This window comes from Argiope bruennichi, chromosome 4, assembly GCF_947563725.1.
Source record: "Argiope bruennichi chromosome 4, qqArgBrue1.1, whole genome shotgun sequence".
Taxonomy (NCBI): domain Eukaryota; kingdom Metazoa; phylum Arthropoda; class Arachnida; order Araneae; family Araneidae; genus Argiope; species Argiope bruennichi.
The window spans coordinates 69216177-69237763 of record NC_079154.1 but is presented as its reverse complement, the minus strand read 5'-3'; the positions used below and the strand labels follow the sequence as shown (position 1 = coordinate 69237763).

Here is a 21587-nt window from a genome sequence, read left to right as displayed (position 1 = left end):
CCTCCTTCTTTCCTTATTTTCCGAATCGCGAAATTGTGGGTGTGCGCTGGTCGCATCCCTTTAATGACTTAAAAATTTTTCAGAAAAAAAAATGAAAAAAAGTAATGATTTAAAAATAACTCAAGCACTCTTCCGATTAGTTTATTCTTTGGCTAAAATCTGAATTCATTAATTAAATCTACTTAATCATGAATATAAGATTTTGTAAAAGTAAGTAACTTGATCTAGTCATATTTTGTTTATATATGTTAGAAAATTAAATTGTGATTCATATCACGTTCCACTATATGTTTTTAAAATTCTCTTTAGTTAATATTTCAATATTTATTTTATTTTAATATTATTTTTATTATTTGCGGCAAGCTTACACAAATGAAAACAATCTTACAAATCATGCGCTTCCTTTATTTCATTTAGAGTAATATACTTAATGATGAATCATTTCCATGTAATTAAATGCTTTCTATAATAATTTATTCTTAACGCAATACGTTTCGCTCTTTATAACTTCAAATGCCTGAAAAATGTTTAGGTCACCATATCATTTACATATCGCTGATGTTACAGATAAATACTGAAAAGTAATGAAAATTTTTTGTATATGGCTGAAACGTCATCATTTAGACCATTTTTTGCAGGAGTAAAATAGACTTCTTTATTTTAGTAATGGCTAGTAAATTTTTAGAAAATGAATTCCTTATGCATAATATTTTTTTAAAAGTTCTTACTGGTAAGTTTGATGTATATTCTTAATTTGCCAGTGAATCTTACACAATTTAATTCTATTCTGTAATTTTCCAAGATATTTTTTACATTTACAGTGATAAAGTGAAAATTAGATAGTATATTCATTGTATTGGTCGTAATAAATCTAACTAATCTTATTAAGTAACTTATTTTATTTAAGCATGTGATAATTATTCTCTTTAAATTTATTTTCCAGACATGCTGTAGTAACTTATGTTTTGAGATTTGAAAAAAAATTGAAAATTCTTTCATTTTATAATAATTATAAAATTTTTGTTAATGTAATGTACTGTGTTTACCTGTCATTCTTTTAAAAAATTTCAATTTTTTCACAATTTTGTAACACTAATGCTGTTTCCATTTACGTGGGTCATATGTTAGACATAATGGATTAATTTTCAAAAACAGTATATTATTTATTTTATAAACAAATTATAAATTCAACTTAATTTTAGGAGGCTTGATAAATTTATTATGTTTAATATTGTATTGTAGGTTTTGTCACATGATATTTAGAGGTAGGACATTATATGGATCAACTACTCTTATGTGTATAGGAAAATAATTGTTTTCAAAGTTCATTAAATTACAAGCAGTATACAATATTTAAAAGCTAGGATTTTAAATAATAAAATTATATTATTTTGAATGCACAAACTTTTTTCTGTTGAATGAATTAATAGCATGGTCACAAAGAAAATGCATATTATTTTCTTTAAGTATTTCAAAACAGCAATATTTTTAAACAAATAATTGCCTTCTATGAGCAAATGCTTTTCAATGAATATTGGTTATTTAATTTTTTCAATTAAATCTCTTATGAACGATGTTTATAATTCTCTTAAAGTATTTTTGAGCTTCAGATTATCAGAGATATTAAAAGCTGGGATAATTTAATTGCTTTTACTTGTTCTGTTTAGTGTGAACTTTGTTATTATCCAGTTTCATCATAGTGTCATTAAGAAAAGAAAAAAAAATGAAGTACATTAATTTGTTTGAAATTACTTATTGACTTTTGTAACAATATAAGTGCTTTTTTCTAATTCTTCTTATAAACTGCATAGGTAATCAGCAGAATATTTCTTCTTTAGCTTTTATTGATAGAAGAAATTTTCTGCATTTTAATATTTGTGGAAATACTAGAAAATTTTGAACTTCTTTGTAGTAATGAAATCTGTTGGAAATAATGCATCTATTTATATCAGATTTGCCATATTTCTCAAATGTGCAGATTTCAGCTTTTTTTTTTTTTTTTTTTTTTTTTTTCTAATTGATTTGTATTATTTTTGAGATTACTTTTCTTTTATGTAATAATTTTGCACTAGTTTTAATATTTCAAGCACTTTTTCTTATAAATTTATTCCTTTTATTGCTCAATTATTTACTTGTTTATGTTTAGTGCTATTTATTATTTTATAAAATTAAGCTTTTTTTCCCCCAAAGCTTATATCACTTTTAAATATATGTGTGTGTGTTGGAAATAATGGAAATTCTGGAAAAAAATACATTATCATTAAAAAGATAATTATTTAAATTTTGAAATGCTGTAAAATTTAGTTGTGCAATTATATTTTGAATGTTTTCAGAGAAAAATGCCAAAATCTTAATTTTAATCTTTTTGCTTTTTTAGTTATTTCATTGTATACATTTCCACTTTCCAGAGTTTGCCTATGCTAAATACAGTAACTCTAAGTTGGACAATTTGTCCTAAATATACAAACTTTATGCTATCATGTTATTCTAGATAAATGGTTTTGACTGTGGAATTTAAATTTTAAATATTCTAATATTAATGATTGTGCATGTTCTAAGTTTATTAGATTTCTTATTCATAATTATTTTTTCTAACTTATAAGCTTTTCCCTATTCCTTTATATTCTTTTGCACCTTTTTTGTTTTGAGCATTTTACTTTCCTTGTTCAATAAAACAATTTTTTTTTCAATGCATTTCATATTTAAAAAAAAAAAAAAAAAGCCCAGAATTTCCCATTCAGAAATTAAAATTAAAATTTAGAAATTAATATAATAACTGGTGGAAATGACTATCCTTAACAAACAGAATGATTCTAATCGCATGCAAGTTTTATCTGTACAGTGGTAGTAAAAAATAGCTTGTATATGTTTATTGAAGAATAGAAAAAAAAAATGTTTTGTAAAGATTTTATTTGAAAGCATGAAAATGTATATATATTTTGAATTAAATTCTATAGTTAATAAGGAAAGTAATGTATTGTCAATAAAAATTACATCCTCAAAGATCTGATAAAAGGAATCTGTAAACTAATAGATTGTATCTGAAAAAAAAAAAAAAAAAAAATCTTAATTTTTACTTCCTATTATGTAATGATCTTGTATAGTTTTGACAACTAAGTAATATTTTCTAATTCTGGAGAATTGTTCTGATATGTTTCTATTCTATAAAATATTTCTAAAATACTTTTGAATTAAAATTTGAATCTGTCCATCTGATCAATCCCATACCCAGTACTTTTCTGTTTATATTCTATAACCAGTTTTGTGTTATAAGTATCAAGTTTTAATTTATTTAAAATAATTTGTTTGATAAGTTTTAAGATTTAGAGGGAAAAAAAAGTTCTTTAAACTAAAATGTAGTTTTCAAATTCAAAATAGGATCATATCTTCCTTGGCATTTTATCCTATCAAGATGGTCATCAGTTTATACTAAACTATGTTGTTTTTCTGAGACTGTGCAACATGGCAGACATTGTAAGTTACAATATTTGATAATTCTATCACTGAATTAATCAACTTTCAATAACTAGATTTAGAATTTCTATGCCTGTATGTAGAAAAAAAAATAGAATTAAACTGTTTTTAAATATTATTTGCAGTAATTTCTCCCCTTCCTTTTTTCTGAAATTCTTAGAAAAAAGGATAGATTAACTATACGAATTCTATAAAGTTAAAATCATTATTTTATTTAATTGAAATTTTATAATTTATTTTTAAAATACTCCTTTAATATAGTGATATGTTATTTATCAAATCATATTGAGATTTTTTTAATATATGTTTTATAAATAAAATATTTAAAATAAAGCTAAGATCTGCCATAAATGCCAACAAGATGGAATAAATATAATAAAAACTTATGATATATAATGATTAATAGCTCATTAATAGTGAGTAAGTTATATGGTCATTAAGTATGTGAATGTACGCAAGATCAATAATTAATCTGTTTTGTAAAATGAAGCATAAAGGGAACTAATGTTTCATATTGTTATTCTTTGTTACACTGCATTTAATTTACATATTAAAGTTGTCAAGAAATTCTACATCATTCTTAAAATACACTATTTTGCAAAAGCTGCAATTCCCTTCATTTTATTCTTTATTTGAACATTGTATGCAATTAGGAACTAATTTCCAATGTATAAATTTCAAATTTATTACTGTTAGTTAAATGTAGTTAGAAGGATTGCTCTGCAAATTTGAAATTAATATAGTATTAAAATTTTGGGCATTTGTAATGTTTTGCAAAAACTTATAAATCAGTGTGTTCTTTGATGCTAATTCGTAATTGTTTCGCTGCTTTTCTTAATCACTTGCTGCAAGCAATAGTCATTAGGCATGGCTTAAAAATATATTATGGGCTTTGCTTTTCAGAAATTATCTCCACATTTCAATTTTTTTTTTTTTTTTTTGCTATATTTTGTCCTTGATTTTGATTTGTGCTATTAAAATTTAGAAATTGAAAGAATTTCTGACATCTTAATAGACTCCATTTTCAATATCTTCATAGGGTCAATAATTATTTGGAATTTATTTCATATATTTTAAATCTTTAAAGAAAGTCTTCGGTCTATAATTTATTCCATATTTCAATTCCATGTTAGTAAAATAACCCTTTTCCTTCCCTCTTTTTTTTTTTTTTTTTTTTGTTTACCTTAATAACTTTTATTGGTTTTATAGTGAGAAAGATTCTCAAATAAAAAAAATCCAAAGCTCAACTTTTTAATATAATGAAATTTGATTCTAAAGTATTTTTTAAATCTTGAGACATAATAAATTAGTTTATCCAATTCTAGAAGCCTTTTTTCCTTTAAGGAGTATATTGTAGCCTTTCTGTGTTTTTCTGTACTGCCAATTTGTGTTAAAAACCTTGTTTTTATTATCTGCAATCAAATGTATATATTGTATTGATTTCAGTGCTTTTTTTATGTTATTAATTTTAGCATTCTACTAATTTGTTTTTCATTTCATTCTAGGTGATTTTCTGAATAAACATATAAATCTAAGCAGCAATGTAAAACATGCTCTACACTGTGCATTATTTATAACCCTGCTTTTCGTTTTTGAGATTTTTGCTGGTGGATTATGCTTTGGGTCCTGTGATACTAATTATCCAGATCCATTTGAAAAATATGGTTATATTCCTGCCATCTTTTTATACTTATTACGTTTCTTAACTCTTCTTGCATTACCACAATGCCTCTGTAACTGTTTTGGACTTTTATTTTTTAACGCTTTTCCAGATAAAGTACAACTTAAAGGATCACCTCTCTTGGCACCATTTATTTCAATCCGTGTTGTCACACGAGGTGACTTTCCAGAACTAGTGAAAAACAATGTAAATCGTAATATGAATACATGCCTTGATGTGGGTCTAGAAAATTTTCTGTTTGAAATCGTTACAGACAAGCCACTTAATTTACCTAGGCATCCCAGAATTCGTGAAATTGTTGTTCCATCTACTTATAGAACTAAATCAGGTGCATTGTTTAAAGCCAGAGCTCTACAGTATTGCTTAGAAGATGATGTTAATGTCTTAAGTGATTCAGATTGGATTGTTCATTTGGACGAAGAAACAATTTTAACCGAAAATTCTTTAAAGGGAATAATAAATTTTGTCCTGGATGGAAAATACCAATTTGGTCAAGGTATGATTACTTACGCAAATGAAAATGTTGTAAATTGGATGACAACCCTGGCAGACAGTTTCAGAGTAGCTGATGACATGGGAAAGCTAAGATTCCAGTTTCAGATTTTCCACAGGCCTTTATTTAGTTGGAAAGGATCATATGTTGTTACTCAAGCTGGAGCAGAACGTAAAGTATCTTTTGATCATGGCTTGGATGGATCTGTTGCCGAAGATTGTTTCTTCAGTATGGTGGCATACAAGGAAGGCTATACTTTCAACTTCATTGAAGGTGAAATGTGGGAGAAAAGTCCATTTACCTTATGGGATTTCCTACAACAGCGAAAAAGATGGCTTCAGGGAATTTTCTTAGTTGTCCACAGTCCAGCGATACCTTTCCGAAATAAAAGCTTTCTTGCTTGTGCACTGTATTCCTGGGCTACTATACCTCTCAGCACTTCTAATATAATACTTGCTGGCCTCTGTCCCATACCTTGTTGGCAAATTATTGATTTTCTTTGTGCTTTTGTTGGAGCCATGAATATTTATATGTACATATTTGGTGTAATCAAATCCTTTAGTTTATATCGTCTTGGATTCTTTAAATTCTGTTTGTGTTTAATAGGAGCTCTTTGCACTGTTCCAATAAACATAGTGATTGAAAATATTGCTGTGATTTGGGGATGTTTTGGAAAGAAACATCGTTTTTATGTTGTGAACAAAGATGTTAAATCTACTCTAACTGTATAATACTTAATTTATTGATTCTTAGAATATCATATGTTCCACCTATCATGTACACATCACTCTTAAATTATGAAATCATGTGAAAAACTTACTCAATACTTGCAAAATAAAATCTTTTTATGAGGGTGCACATTGGTGCCTGACTTTTATTTATTTTTTCTGTCTAAAAGCTTATCATTGATGCATTAATCGTAGTTTATCAAAATTATGCCCTTGGCAAATTTTTCATTGTATCTGATGATAGAACGGTTTATTAATTAAATTTTAAACACTTAAAATGGATTTAAAATTACGAATATTAGTTCAAATCAATCTGAAGTTCATTGTCTAATATTTCCAGTAATTTTTCTTGATAATTTTTCCAAAAAAAATATCAACAATTAAATATAATTGTTTCTTACAAATTTAGACAAACATCTATGACTTTAAAGAAGAAAGTAAGTATATCCTCTCTAAACAAGACCTGAAATGGAAATATGGGACTCTTAAGTTAAATACTGGGAAGGTATGTGACATGGAAGGAAAAGGCCATTAGATTGAAAAATGTTAATGCAAATATAATTAAAGTGTTAAATAGTTTGCATTTTTAATATTTATATCTTGCTTCAGAGAGATACTCAAAGAATTGAAATTGATGCAAGTAATGGACTGAAACATTTTCAGTCTTTCTTTTTATTATTAATTACTTTTAATTAGTGTCTTAATAATTCTGTATAACATAGAGGTTTCAAAACTTTTTTTTTTTCCCTCGAGTTCCCAGGGGAGGAATTTATTTTTTAAATTGATATAGTCCACATACAGTATTTTAAAGTTAATGACAAATGTCCAGTGTTAACCATGTTATAAAATGCTATGCTAAGTTATAGAATTATAAAAGTTATTTATCCGATCATATAAAAAAATGTTTATCTAATTTTGTTTCTCAATCAAACACAAATGTGTAAGTAAACATATCAGAATCATTGACCTACAATTATTAACTTTCCCTAATTTTCCCCACATCTGTATTATTGTCTGTGTTCTATATTTGTATTATTTTTGTTTGCCTGTGATAATCATACTTAATGGTATGTCATGGAACTTAATAAATTGAATGAATTAGTGACTTTTTCACTTATTTAAACCTAATAAAAATTGAGTATTATGCAAAGTAAAATTTGTTTTTATCATACTTTGTATGTGGCGAGTGCAGTTTGTTTAGCCTTCATCTTGTTTTCATTCCGTTGCTTTTCTTTTTAAATCTTGTTTTCAAACCTTTTGCAATCGTAAAATAAAAACTTGTTTCATATGCTGTAGCTGTGTGTCAGATTAGTTATTAATATCACCTGCCAAACTTATCATGACTGTAAAATCAAGTAATATATGAAGTAGATATATCGCACAGTGAACAGATTCTGTTTTTCATTTTAAATCGAATGGAATGAATTGCAGTTTTATATTATTGATAGTCATACTTAATGATATCGGTTTGTCTGCCGATAATAATAAGCTCACGAGTTTCCAATCCTTGATCACGAATATTTTTACAAAAATAATCTCGCGGATTTCATGACCTTGAAAGAGACGAGCAGCAAATTCATAAATATTAACCTGCAGAAAAGAACACAAAACAATGAATTGCAAAGAAGACGCTTGGATTTTTTAGCTTCTGAAACTGATCTTATATGGTTCAAAAACTAATCATTACGCCAAATAGTTCAAATTGTACGGTCATGTCAAACGGCATTTTTTAAAAATCATTTTATTAATAAACTCGGAAAAAAGGAAACGTTTTTTATGAAAAACAAGTTTTGATAATCATTTGTAAATAAGGTCATGTGTTTTATATCATAAATTTCCATTGGGCCATTATTATAGTAGCCTTACGATATTTTGTTCAATGTATTTATTATATATATATATATATATATATATTATTTGCTATCAGCTGCATTTGAATTTGAAATGGAAGAGACAAAACTTCAATAAATATGAAATATTTTTTGCTGCAACCAAACTTTTTTTTTTAATATGGCTACAGCATTGTAATCATATGTGTAGACAGAATATTTTTTATAATTTATGCAATATTACAAAGAATTATTCAATAAAAATTACTCTTATTCATCGTAAAATTCAGCTTTATCTTCAAAGAGATTTAAATGCAGTAAATATTTTATTTCCATTAATAAATGTACCTCTGAAAATAATTATGAAATCAAAATTTTATACAGTCCTTCGATCCTACAAATCATTTTCAGTAAAATTATCTTGTCAATCAAACGTTTCAATCTTGAACGTGTGTGTGTTCTTCTGCTATCAAGCCTGACCGAATTATAAAGTTTTGAATATCATTATTTTACGACAATCAACAACTACATTATTATAGAAACTTTAATTTATAAATTAAAACATTGATATCGTTGAAAAGATAATTTTTTGAACTTTAACTTGCAAAAATCATTTTTGTACGATAATATTCGTCGAAGTTATCGTAAAGAACGCCGAAATTTTGCTTAGTTTTTAATTTAAATTCTAATTAAAAATTCAAAAAAAATTGTTCCGATGTGCACATTTCTGATCTCCAAAGGGCCAAATTTGGTAACTAAGTCAAATGATCTGGCCTGTAGGGCGACAACACACACACGTTCATTTTTATTATAAATATAGATGTTTAATTTTTAAATGTTATTGTTTTCAATATAAATAGTAATTGTTAGATGGAGCACACGGATTCAGCGATCTTCAATCACCGATGCCCGATAAGTGATGATATTAGATCTAATTTCTTGTTTAAATCTAGATGTACTGTTCATTTCAGTATCCTGATATGATCACTTGTCGATGATTCTGTCTCGCTAAAGAATGTGTGCATTTCCGGAATTAACTTTATTGCTAAATGTAAATATCTCGTCTCGTATGTTGTCGAATTTAATCCATCTTAACGCATGCGCAAAAGCGTGGAGGATTTTAGAATCTTTTGGCAAACAATAAACGTCCTGAAGTAGCGTCCATGAGCTGGCCTTACCATCTACCAACAGACTGTATTGTCTCGTCGAGCCTAATTCACTTCAAAAAGTGTGTTTAGAAAAAGATATGATCTTTTTCTTCACGATTTCCGACAGTCTTTCTACTTCAAGGATAACTTTGAATTCTCGGACAAGGGCTTTTACTACTTTAAGGATATCAATTGATTTTTTTTTTTTTTTTTATTTATTTCATATTTCTTAAATCTTGGATATCTATTGCGGTAGTTCGGTTTTCTTTCTTTGATTCTTCTTCTTTTTCCCTTTGTTTGGATGCTGTTGCATCTGAATAGGATTTCCTGGAGGTATTGGTTTTGGTGATAATTGTGAATGCTTTACATTCGTGTTACGCAGCTAAATGATCTTTTTCTCCACTGTTTTTGCAGATGGGATTTTGAGTGACTTCTTCATTTGGGCAATTTCTTGTGGGATAATCCTCATTGTACTTGAATGCATCAGGGTTTCATAAAGCTTTTGCATGCAGAGTGATGAAATCCTGAACAATTATAGCAAATGGTTGCCTTTTTCTGTATGGTTCTATCTTGATTTTTAGATAACAAATATTGATCAAGTAGAAAATGCTTTATAATTATTATTCTTTTTAATTTCAATCAGAAAATGGGAATATATTTTTTTTTTCTTTGAATTCTTTATTCGGGTTGTTTTTTCTACTTGTATTTTTTTAATTTTGAGTGCTTCAATGATTTGCTCGTTGTTCATACCGATCGATAAGACTTTAATGACAACTTTGAGGGGTTTATTTTCAGCTACTTCGCTTAGGACAAATTCTTGGGATTTTTCTTGGAGTAGCTTAATTATTTCTTCTTTATTTTCATCCGTGTTTGTCTTTGATACTAATAAACCCGTTTCTCCGTGTGTTTTCCGTTTTAAGGAATTTTTTCATTATTTCTTTCAATACCATTCTTTCCACTTTGATCTCCAGATTGATATCTGCTGTTGTGGTTTTAGTTGGTTCTGGCTCTGCAACTTTGAATGTTTCAAATTTATTGTGAGTTGAGATTTCTGTAGATGTGATTTCCTCAATGGAGACTTTGGCACCCTTTCTTGGCGGATTCTTTCTTTACATTCTGGAAATAATCTTGCATATGGATGTCCATAGATTCGCTGTTTTCTGTCCTGAGGATTTTAAGGTCCGAGCGTTTGCTTTCGTTTACTTCTTCCATTTTTTCAAATGCTTATTCTTTCTCATCGACATCTAGTTTTCTTTTTCTGTGGTTCGTGTATTGGACAGTTGTATACCCTGCTTTTATCTAATGCTGTTAAAATTCTAATCTGATACTTAAGTGCTTCTGTCCATTTTTCAAAGTTTTCTTCGTCATTTTTCTTTTCTGCTGAACTAAGTACTTGCAACTACTTCTTGCAAAATATTCGTATATTTTCGAATCTGTGCGTTCGCTTTATTTTGTCTTCTGATGTTGTCAACTATTTGCTTGTATGATTGAAATTCTTCCTTTGGCGGATTCTTTATATATAGATCGGATAAAAATTTAGATATAGATCGCTTTAGAGAAGTTTTTAAAAATGCCTGGGATTTGTGGTACCTTTCTACAGATGCATTTCAAGTAAAAGGATTTTTTTTTTTTTTTTTTGTTAACAATGACTAACTTTTGGAGATAATAAATGATTATTCATGAAAATAAAGATTGATATGAAGACTTGAGTGAGAGAGTCTATTTGGTATTCCCTAAAATAAGTACAAACAATAACATGTGGGCTTAAAATGTATGATGCTCATATTTTTTGCAATAAATAATTTTCGAAAAAAAATGCTCATTGAAATATTTTCTGTTTAAGTGCTTAATTAACCAATGTTGCTCAACCTTTTGTGTAAGTTATATATTATAAAATCTTTTAACAACAGATTTATAGCTCTCCACTTCGACAACTCTAATTTTTTGAAGCTCATAAATATTCAATTTTACAAAATGTATCCAGTGGGAGTAGTCTTAATAGTAAAACAATTCAGTGGCAGTTTCTCGCATATCTCTAATAAATGTACTTGTATATTTTTAACTGTATGCCATTGGTGAATAATAGCTGTGAAAGAGCTTATTTTCTTACGAACTTTCGAAATGTATTAATTTTCCCATTCTTAATCCGAAACCAAGATGGAAAGGATTAAACTGATCAAAACCCCATATTAACTGGATGACAGAACAATGGGACAGTATGGTAGACTGAAAAGAAGATTTTCATCTTTATGCATTTCAACTATTGTTAAATACCCATTTTGTGTTATGATTTGATGTTGTATAACAGCGAAAGATGTGTAAAATTTATATAATTAATGGAAATATATAAATGCACAAAAATACATAAATGGAACACTCATTCTTAAACTGCTGTCCTCATCATGGGATCTTTTTTCAGATTTCTCCTTCAAGACAATTGCATTTCACTATCGGAATTATCTGGGAGTAGATCAGACCTTAATTTAATTAAAAATCTATAGAGTAATATAAAGAAACATAACAAAAAAACTCAATTAAATGAAGTAATGATTCAATCATGATATTATTGTAACAGCAGAGGAAATAAAAAATATTCATTGATTCATAGGATGACGTTGGAAAGCTATAATTGATGTTAAAAGTTACCCAAATAAATTATTATCACCCTAAGTGAGATTTTTTTTATTTTTTCCATTGTTTCTCTGTTTCCTTTATTGCTTAATTACTCCTGTTCCATTGCAAATATTCATCATAAAAATTATTTTATTAGATTCTAGGTTACATTATCTTGAAAATGATATATATCTTTATTGTTTTTAAATTTAAAAAATTGCTGTCATGAATCATCAAATTTCATAAATGCAAATGATTTGCATAATTTTGGTCAATACTGTATTTTACCTCCTATTTTACGCTTTATTTTATGAGTGGAAAATATTTAGAAGTTTGTAAATCGAGTGATAAGATGAGATCCGTAGAAATGTAAGAATATTCTTCATTATGAAATCTTCTCTTATCTCCATATTAACGTATTATGGATAGAAGATAAAGATCATAGAACCAGAAAAAAAAAACTGAGAAGTCTGTAATCTCAATTGCGTGACTGGTATATACAGTTGCGCGCATTAACTTTATTTACAGGTTAAATCAGCTGGAATGTTCTCTCTTCAACTAACTGGTATACATACATATTAGCTTGTTTTATTTTAAGCTTTAATACAGTAAAAAGAATTGAATGTACATTTGGACTTCTTTCAGATTTCTTATTGGGTCCAAAATTTGATACAAATTTAATATTTTAAGGCCAAGTCTACATACCAAATTTCCTTCATCCAGCTTTTAATTTTTATATTCGTATATTGATGAAAATCCATAATCAATCATTTGAGGAATGTGGACATAAATTTAATAATCCTTTTGACGATAAAACTATATGTCAGATTCCATTAATTCTGATTGCAGTTTTGAATGCGCACGTAAACAGACATGCACTGATTTCCAAATTTGATAAGTATCCAAATTTTGATAAAAATATTAAATAACAAGTTTCGTTCTTCTTCCTCGTGTTTTTAGTTATCCTTTTAAAACTGAATATCTTTTCCTACATTTTCTTTTCGGTCTCATGAAAGTCCCGATTCATCACAATGTCGAAGTTTTTTTTTTTTTTTTTTTTTTTTATGATCACAATGCTTTAGATATATTTCGTTTATGATGAAGTAAAAATACAAATTACCCTTGCTTTGTATTAAATATTAGCATGAAAGACATAAATTTCTTATTACTTTTTAAAAAACTCCAAACTTCGAGCAATTTTCTTGTTCTAGTATTAAAATAAAATATTTAATTCTGCAATTGAGATCAACATATTTATTTTATAGCGCAAAATTCATTCTAATTAAATGAATGGTTAATAAACATTATTACAAAAATTAATGACATTTCATTTTTTTAGCATTTGTGCAAACTAGAGGTAACCTAATCTTCCGCGATGTTCGTGTTAAAGAAGAAAAAAAATCGTCTGTATGAATCGGTAAAAATAAAAATAAAAACTTACACGACAAAAATGAAAACAATGTACCTGTGTCATGTTTTCTACGAATTATCAAGTATGACCTTGTTTTCTAGAAAATAAAAAAAAGATAACTCATTTGATATGAATCGGATATTTATATTTCCGATTTACGTGACTGAATGCGTTGTAAAATTCATTTGGATGATTTATCAATATGTTTTAATAAAGCCTATTTAATTTTTGATTAGGATAAACGACATTTTTTTAATTTGCAGATAGTTGATAGCTTTAGCTAATAATTCTTCATCAGTCCAGCTATTAATAAAATATTTATTTCATAGATTTTTTTTTTGTATTGTTTATGATTTTGCCTTGAAACCTCTACTTTTTTACTTTCACGTTTATAGAAATAGAATAATCGCTAAATATCTTTAATAATTTCAGTATAGAAGATTTTCAAATTCCGCAGCTTTCTGAATTTGATGTATAATATAATTAAGTTACAATTTATTGAGGGTAAATATTTTTGAGAATATTATTTATTTTCAGCAAACTTGGATTGAAAAGAAAATTAAATTCTAATTAATAGATTAAATTATTTGCCTACAATAAACAAGAACAAAAATGTACAATAAAAAAAATTGGTTATCACTTTATAACTTTTTTCTTGCAAATATTAGTTACGTAGCCTAAATTGTATTCGGCAATAAAACTGAGGATGCTAAGGGCAGCAGTGAGCATTTGAAATACTTGATATTTCGACAATTTAATAATGAAGCGTTTTATTATGCTGAAATGTTTCTTCACGTTTTTAATATCTCGCTTGTAATATATTTCTTACCACATTAATTATAGGTAGAAATTATTGGTGTATTATAATACACCAATAATCAGTGGTTAATCACACTCAGTAGTTAGTTTCAATCAGTGGTTAGTTCATTATTTTTTTTATAAATCGGTGGTTTATTTAGTAATAGATAAATGTTTTTATATTAATAAAATTAACTCGTCCTAATGTTGAGCTTAAAAATTTGTAACATAACATTAGATAAACAAAGTTGTTAGGTGTATTTATAGACTATTCCTATTTTTTTAAAGTGTGCAATTATTTAAACGATTCTACTTTAATAATTTTCACAATGCTTGCTGACAGTATGACTTATTTGCAAATTTAATTAACTCCTGTGTCAAGTTGGTACAAATAAAAATGATCATACTACAGCAATTCCAAAATTTTTCTCCTATAAATTTTAAAGAGATTAAACATCTCTTCGTTGGAAAACAAAGTATAGCTAAAGATATTTTTTTTTTCTTGTTTTAAAGGCATTCAGATAAATTATTAGTTTAATTATTAAATATGCTTAACTATTAAAATATTATGCAATTTATATTTAGGCTATTTGACATAGCCGACGTTGCTCGGGATAAATATGTGTTCATGTCTAACATTTATCACATTTTAAATTTAATAAAACAAAATTTTCTTGTAGCGTCTTTCTCAAATTTTCATTGCTTCTTTCATGTCTTTTGATCCTTTACCCTTTCTCCCAGCTGCATCTAAAACATTTTCTTTTTATTTCCATACTTTGAATTACATGATAAGAATCTAGTAATGATTAGGAGTTTCTTTTCCTTCTCCATCATTGATAAGGAGTTCAAAAGAGTTCGTTTACATTGTTGTTTTTGCCCGAAGTACCATTCTCTTCTTTTTGGTACTTGTGTACCTGGTTGATAAGCATAACATGATGTTTTTTGGGGTTTTTTTCGTAAGATTTTTTTTATTCCGTAGAAATGGAACTCAATAAACTTTATGGGTTTACATACTCATTAGGTGACCCAATGGTAATGCCACGGCTTCCGATAAGAAGGCTTCAGATTCGAAATCCGATTTCACCCGTCGATATGTGGATATAATAGATATTGTAATTCTCTTCAAATAATACTCATTTCTTTATGGTGAACACCATTTTATTTTCGGGCATATTTTTTTTTGTGTGTGTGCCTCTTCAGGTAGACTATTACAAATTAGGACACTGCTTACAATTGGATGCCACGTTTCGGTCACAGAATCGTTCTTACACACTCTATGTTCAGATACAAAAAAGAATAAACAGAAACTTTGTACTCGACAGATACGCTATCTATCGGCGTGAAACTGCAACAGATATTAAAGCTGAAACCACGGAGTAAACATCCTTCTCATGATCAGTGGCATGTTCCCCATTAGGTAGACTAAGCAACTGCTTTGGAACGTAGCAGGTCGATTTAAATAATGTTGTTTGTTAAGTTGGCAAATTAATAAATTTATAAAACATAGAAATTCTTTGAATTATAAATCAACAATAATATCAACGCTTTGTCAGATATTATTGTAGAATTTGCTTCTTGCTTATTTCATTACGCTCACTGTACTAATATAGCATTTGCAAACTACAAACATTTGCCTAAATAATATTGGAGGCCACGTAGTTATGAAAAATAAATAATTGCATATATATTTTCGCAAAGTTGCTAAAAGAAAAATAATAATTAAAATAAGCCATTAACGTACAGATTAAATTTTAAAAAATACAAAAATACATACCTGGCAAATTAATAATGTTGTCCATCCATTGTTAATTTACCAGGTAATTAATAAATGGATGGACAACATAATGAACTCTACAACCTAGTGATGCAAATTGCTTAGATCCACCTCAGCCGCTGGTACGCTGCGGGAGCTTATAGAGGGGAGTGGCAGCTCAGTTGTGGTCCTCATCATCTATTTGCGGTTCGAAATTTCAAGGACTATCCCAGAATAAACCTTGTTTTGTTTCAAAATGTAATGTGAATGTAATTAAAAAAACTTTTGGGATATCCAATCGGGAAGTTGCTTAGCTGAAGAGTGCCGCAAAAGGTCTAAAAAATTATTAGCGTGGTTGTCAAATAAATAATTTTTTAAAAAAAAATACAAATTTTTTGAAATATAAAATATTAGGACTACAAACTTGTGCTAGCAGTAAATTTTAAAATCATTAATTAAAATATATCTGATTAATTATTTCTAATTTATTGGAATATTTGTCTTCGTTTATATTACGATTCCATTGGCAAATTCTGCAAAATAATTTTCTACATTATGTATTTTTTTACGTTTATTGTTTCTTATAATTTAACATAATGATGAAATTTATTTGAGAGCAAGGAAAACAACATATAATAATTACGGTTAATTTTTAAGAAATTTATTACCTTAGTCGTTATTTCAAAGATATGAAAAAAATGAATAGAAACACACTTTCAAATAGTTATTAAATTAAAAAATCAATTTGAAAAAAATTGTTGATAAAGTTAAGCATAGGTTGAAATATGAAACTTAAGTTAACCAGCCATTAAAAGAATAGCCTCATTATATATATTATCTAAGGATACAGAATGCTTAAACAAACCACTGACTAAACTGCAGTCTCTTAAGAGTAAAGTTTCAAAAACATGGATTCGACATCCGATTTCACAGAATATGAGCTGTGCAAGTTGCCCTTTTGTAAATTTAATTAATACCATGAAAACTGATGCCATTTGTCATACTACCTCTCATTGCTGAGTTGTGAAATATGGATAATGGTTTATGTTAGGAAATCCCGCTTCAACAACACTTATATAACCTCGAAATAAAATGTTAGCTTAACGAAGTAAATCATTTTCTACGAAATAACAAATTGGTCATGCAATCTTCCATTTAGCGAGAGATAGAAGAGAAGAGGGAATATCTAACAATTTATTTCTCTGATTCTATCATGTTCAATTCACTCTTATTATTAACTAGTCCCCTTAGGCGGCTAGCTAGTTCACCGGGAATATTTGTTATATTTGATTTAAAGATAAATAATTTAGGTATCATTTAGATCAGATAAATCATTTAAGTAATTTTATGTCCATCATTCCGCCAAATTTTCTGAAATTGAAGTCGATTATTTTAATTGCCTTGCTCAAGGTATCCGGCTATGTTCTGTGGGGATTTAAGAAGAAAAAAAATTTAGTTTATATGATTTTTTTATTACTATAGAGATAGATGATGAATAAAAGAGAAATTATTTAAATATACAAACAGCTTTTGAAGAAAAAGAACATTTTGATGTAAATTTTAGCATTTATTTACAAAAACTAGGATTGCTCTAGAGCATAGGTTCCCAAAGTAGTCCAGGTGGACCCCTAGGGGTCCATAGGAGACCACACGGGGGTCTACGTAGACGTGAAAAGAAAACAGGGGTTCACCAGTTGTAAGTGGGGGTCCACGAAAAATTTTCTGGTTTTCATAATAAAGAACAAACAATTTTGGCTTGGAATTACCTATCAACGTAGACAGGTAGCATCATTCACTAGGTAGGTACTCAAAAATATTCGAGACTCAGTTCAAACACAGAATTGAATAGAACAATAGATAATAGTACAAGTGTACACCACATGTCGAGACTTGCAAAGTGCCGCCCGTGCGAGAAGCATATTGAAAGGAGCAGATTGAACATCACAGAACGGGGAGATTTGAGATTACTTCTTACAAAACTGAAGCCAAATATTGATAATTTGCTGTCAATTCATCAAGTACATCCGTCTCATTAAAAGTATGACTATTTTTTATTGTCGATTTACATTTCAGAGTTCATTGTTGATTTTTTGTCAATTGTTGATTGTTTGTAATAATAAATGTTTATAATTTTGTATAACCACAAGTATTATTTTAATAAATAGGACACAAGAAAATGTGCTACTTTTTTTCTTCTTAACACCTCCAATTTAGGGTGATATTTTTTAAGAGTTTTGGGAATATAGTAGAAATGTAGCAGCAGGGGGACTACTGAAAATAGTAAAACTTTGAAAGTGGTTCACGAGAAAAAAAAAATTGGGGAACCTCTGCTCTAGAGAGAAAAAAATTGTTTGTTTGCTCATTTCAGTTTTGTTTGTAACATTATATGTGTAACATATTCTTTGAGTGTAGTTAACTATTATCTAAGAATTATATTCAAAAATAAAATTTTTATGTGTAATATATGAAATTATCTATGAAATTTTTGAATTTTTTCAAAAATATTTACATTAAACAATTATAGATCCACTTCTAGAGTATCCAACATCAAATTCATAGTTCATTATTCTGCATAACATAATGAGCACTAATTATAAATTTCATTAAGATACATTGATTTTTTTTGCGTGGTATGACGATACTCGTACAGTAGATTTATGAAAAAAAAAAAAAAAAAAAAAAACCTCGTTCTTTAGAAAATGCATTGAAATTTTTTAAATGCTTATAAATAAGCATCACTTACATATCAATAGCTTGCTATAACTTGGGTTCTAATTGCACAGAGACAAAATAAAGATACCGCTGGAAACAAAGACATATCTATTTTTTTTTCAAAGAAAAAATTGAGGCGAATTTTCATTCAAATTCCTGTTTCCAATCTAGTCAAATACCTTAAGTTTTGTTTATTGTGTACACGAATAAACTATGCTGATATTAGAATTATTCTTAAACTTTCAACAATAGAAGAAAATCAAGTGATTAAATATTGAAACAATGAAAATGTTTTCAACTTCAGGGCAACAGCGTAATCAAGCAAATCGAAAGCAAGCAAAAAAAGGCTTTTTCAAAAGTTGCCAAAATTCAGCAAAGCTATTAATTTGATACCAAAAAAAAGAATTTTTTTTAATTTTAAAAAAGCGTAAAATTTATTTTTAAATAATAATATTTTTGGAAGATATCACGGGAAAACACCAAAATTCAAATTAATTTTTAACTAATTAAAATTCTATTTAAGATTCAAAGAAATCGCTCTGAGGTATACATTCGGGCCCTCTAATGTGTTTATGTGCCCAATTTAGTAGCTGTAAATCAAATAATTTGACTATAGAACGGCAACACACACATTCACCTTTATTATTATTAGAGATGAAGTTCATGGTTTAATAAAATAGTTAATAATGTGAAGCATTCTCATATTACTGCGATTTTCCAAAACATATGATATTTAATTATCAATTTTTATGAAATTTTCTTCAATACTTACATCATAGAAATATATAGGACATTTACGCAAGACAAATCCTTCTCTTTCGCCACACTTATGATGTGTTTTCAACATATGGAATAACAAATTTTTCTAATGCTATCTATTAAAATAAAAATCGCATGTTCTTCCCCCACAAAATGTTTCATAGAATAGGAAGTACCAGATCAACAGGAAGTGGTGAAAATATGGTGGCAAGAAATTCGGGGAAATTATATTCCGAAATATTCTTAAATAATTAAATCTGTTTTCAAACACGATGTTTTCCTCCTCCATTTCCTATTCTTAATTTCATAAAGGTTACAGTTAGAGGATGAAAGCTGATGGAAGATAACCCAACTGATGAAATCCTTTCACCTAGGCAGAGCCGGCCTTCTCTATAAAGGTGCCTGGGCGCAAGAAACAATTTGGAGCCCTAAATTTTTTGTAAAGTAAAAAAAAAAAAAACAAGCACGAACATATATTACTATTCCAAGTTTAATTTTGCTATTCATTATTTCGGAAAATTTAATTTTTTCAGATTACAATTCTTTTTATCAGTTTCCTTTTCGATACTTAATATAGCAAGTGCATTTAAGCCTTCTGTACACAATGCTTGATGGAAGACAATTCTTTATTAATTTTTAATTGTCTGAAAGAGTGACTCACTCTAATGACTGAAATAATTAATTTAGTAATATATGAATTAATTTGAAATACTCTTAAATCTATCTTTTATTTGTGCAATAACGGTATCAATTATACTGTTAAAAATACCATCTAAATTCCTCTTATTTGCTATTTCGGGATATAATCTTTTTCAGAAAAATGTTTTGAAATATTCAAATTACACACTATAACTTTCGCTTCTTCTAAAAATGTATTAAATTTTGGATTTCAGTTTTAATTTTATTGACTAAAATTAAATCAACCAAGAACAACTGCTTTTGATCGAAATAATTTATCGATATTGATAAATTTGGACTATATTGGAACCCATACTATTAAACTGAAAATCAATGGCATTTATGGTATTGAATCCCACAAACTTTTAGCTTCGTGAGTGGTATTTACATCAATAAAGTCTTTTAAGATATTACAAATTTGTTCAAACTGTGTATACACTGTTTCTACCGAATCTGTTTTGACTTCCTAACGTGTGTCGTATAACTATTTAAGGGTAATATTTTTTTCAGAATTTCCCCACTTTTTGTAGTTGTAGAAAATAAACAATATAAACGTTACAATATCCAAAAAATTGTAAAATGCATTTCTGGAAGTGGCATCACAAATTAATAAGTTAAAAGAATGTAATTGGGGAGACATATAAATTGCATTAGGGTTCAGATTCTATTCAATTATTCTAGATTGTACACCTTATATTTTCCTTTCATGTTGTTACCGTTGTCATATGCTGGTCTCTACAATTCATAATATCTAAATCAAGCTTACTTAATCTTTTCAATAGAATTTTTCTAGTCCTCCAGTTACATCAGCTATTTATATAAACCCTGTAAATGACTCATTGATATTTAATCTTTTTCTTCAAGATTTGTATATCTAATGACTGAAATTTGTTCCTTACGGCAAGTATAAGAAGTACATTTAGATACTATAGTACATGGATACTTTCATACCGTCTTTAATTTTGTTAAAGATTTCATTCCCTAACGCAAAAATAGTTTGTTCTTGTCATCTAGATATTAAATGATGCACAATTCTAATTTTTGAATTTTTTTATTCCGTTTATTTGATCCATTGGCACAGAATCGTATTTACGTAATAATACAATTGAACTTAAAAAATTTCCATTATTAAGGCTCCCGATTATTTCTTGGATTTCTCGAAGTGGAAGGTTATTACATGCTCAAATTAGAATCAATATCATTCTTTGAAATAGTTAAGTCGTCCCGTTTCTTTTTACATAGTAACTTGATTTGTTTTATCAATAGTCAAACATAAATTTAGTCGTTTTAATAATTCTTTCCAAACAATAAACGAATTAAAGTAGCCAATAGAACGCTCATGATCTTGAATTACATTTGACAGCTATCTGCAGTTATTGTAATCCCTCATAAATCGTGTAGTTGTTCATTTGTCCTCCTTTTCGTAAATAATATACAATAAAAACCAAAACCGAGTCTTGCGATTTCCTATACATTAACCAGCTGCGAAGCTGGGTATCATCATTTGGTA

The 21587-nt window shown here is 28.0% G+C and overlaps 1 protein-coding gene across 2 annotated transcripts; it reads left to right on the top strand.

The window, feature by feature from the left end:
- Positions 1-2: 2 nt before the first annotated feature.
- Positions 3-6525, top strand: LOC129965705 (beta-1,4-mannosyltransferase egh-like). Of its 2 annotated transcripts, XM_056079816.1 has the most exons (3): positions 3-210; positions 3379-3474; positions 4980-6525. In XM_056079816.1, exons 1-3 carry the CDS (start codon positions 189-191, stop codon positions 6377-6379), a joined length of 1518 nt encoding a protein of 505 aa, XP_055935791.1. In that variant the 5' UTR covers positions 3-188; the 3' UTR covers positions 6380-6525. The 2 variants fall into 2 exon arrangements, with proteins under 2 accessions (XP_055935791.1, XP_055935792.1); XM_056079817.1 differs by lacking the exon at positions 3379-3474.
- The last annotated feature ends 15062 nt before the right edge of the window (positions 6526-21587 follow it).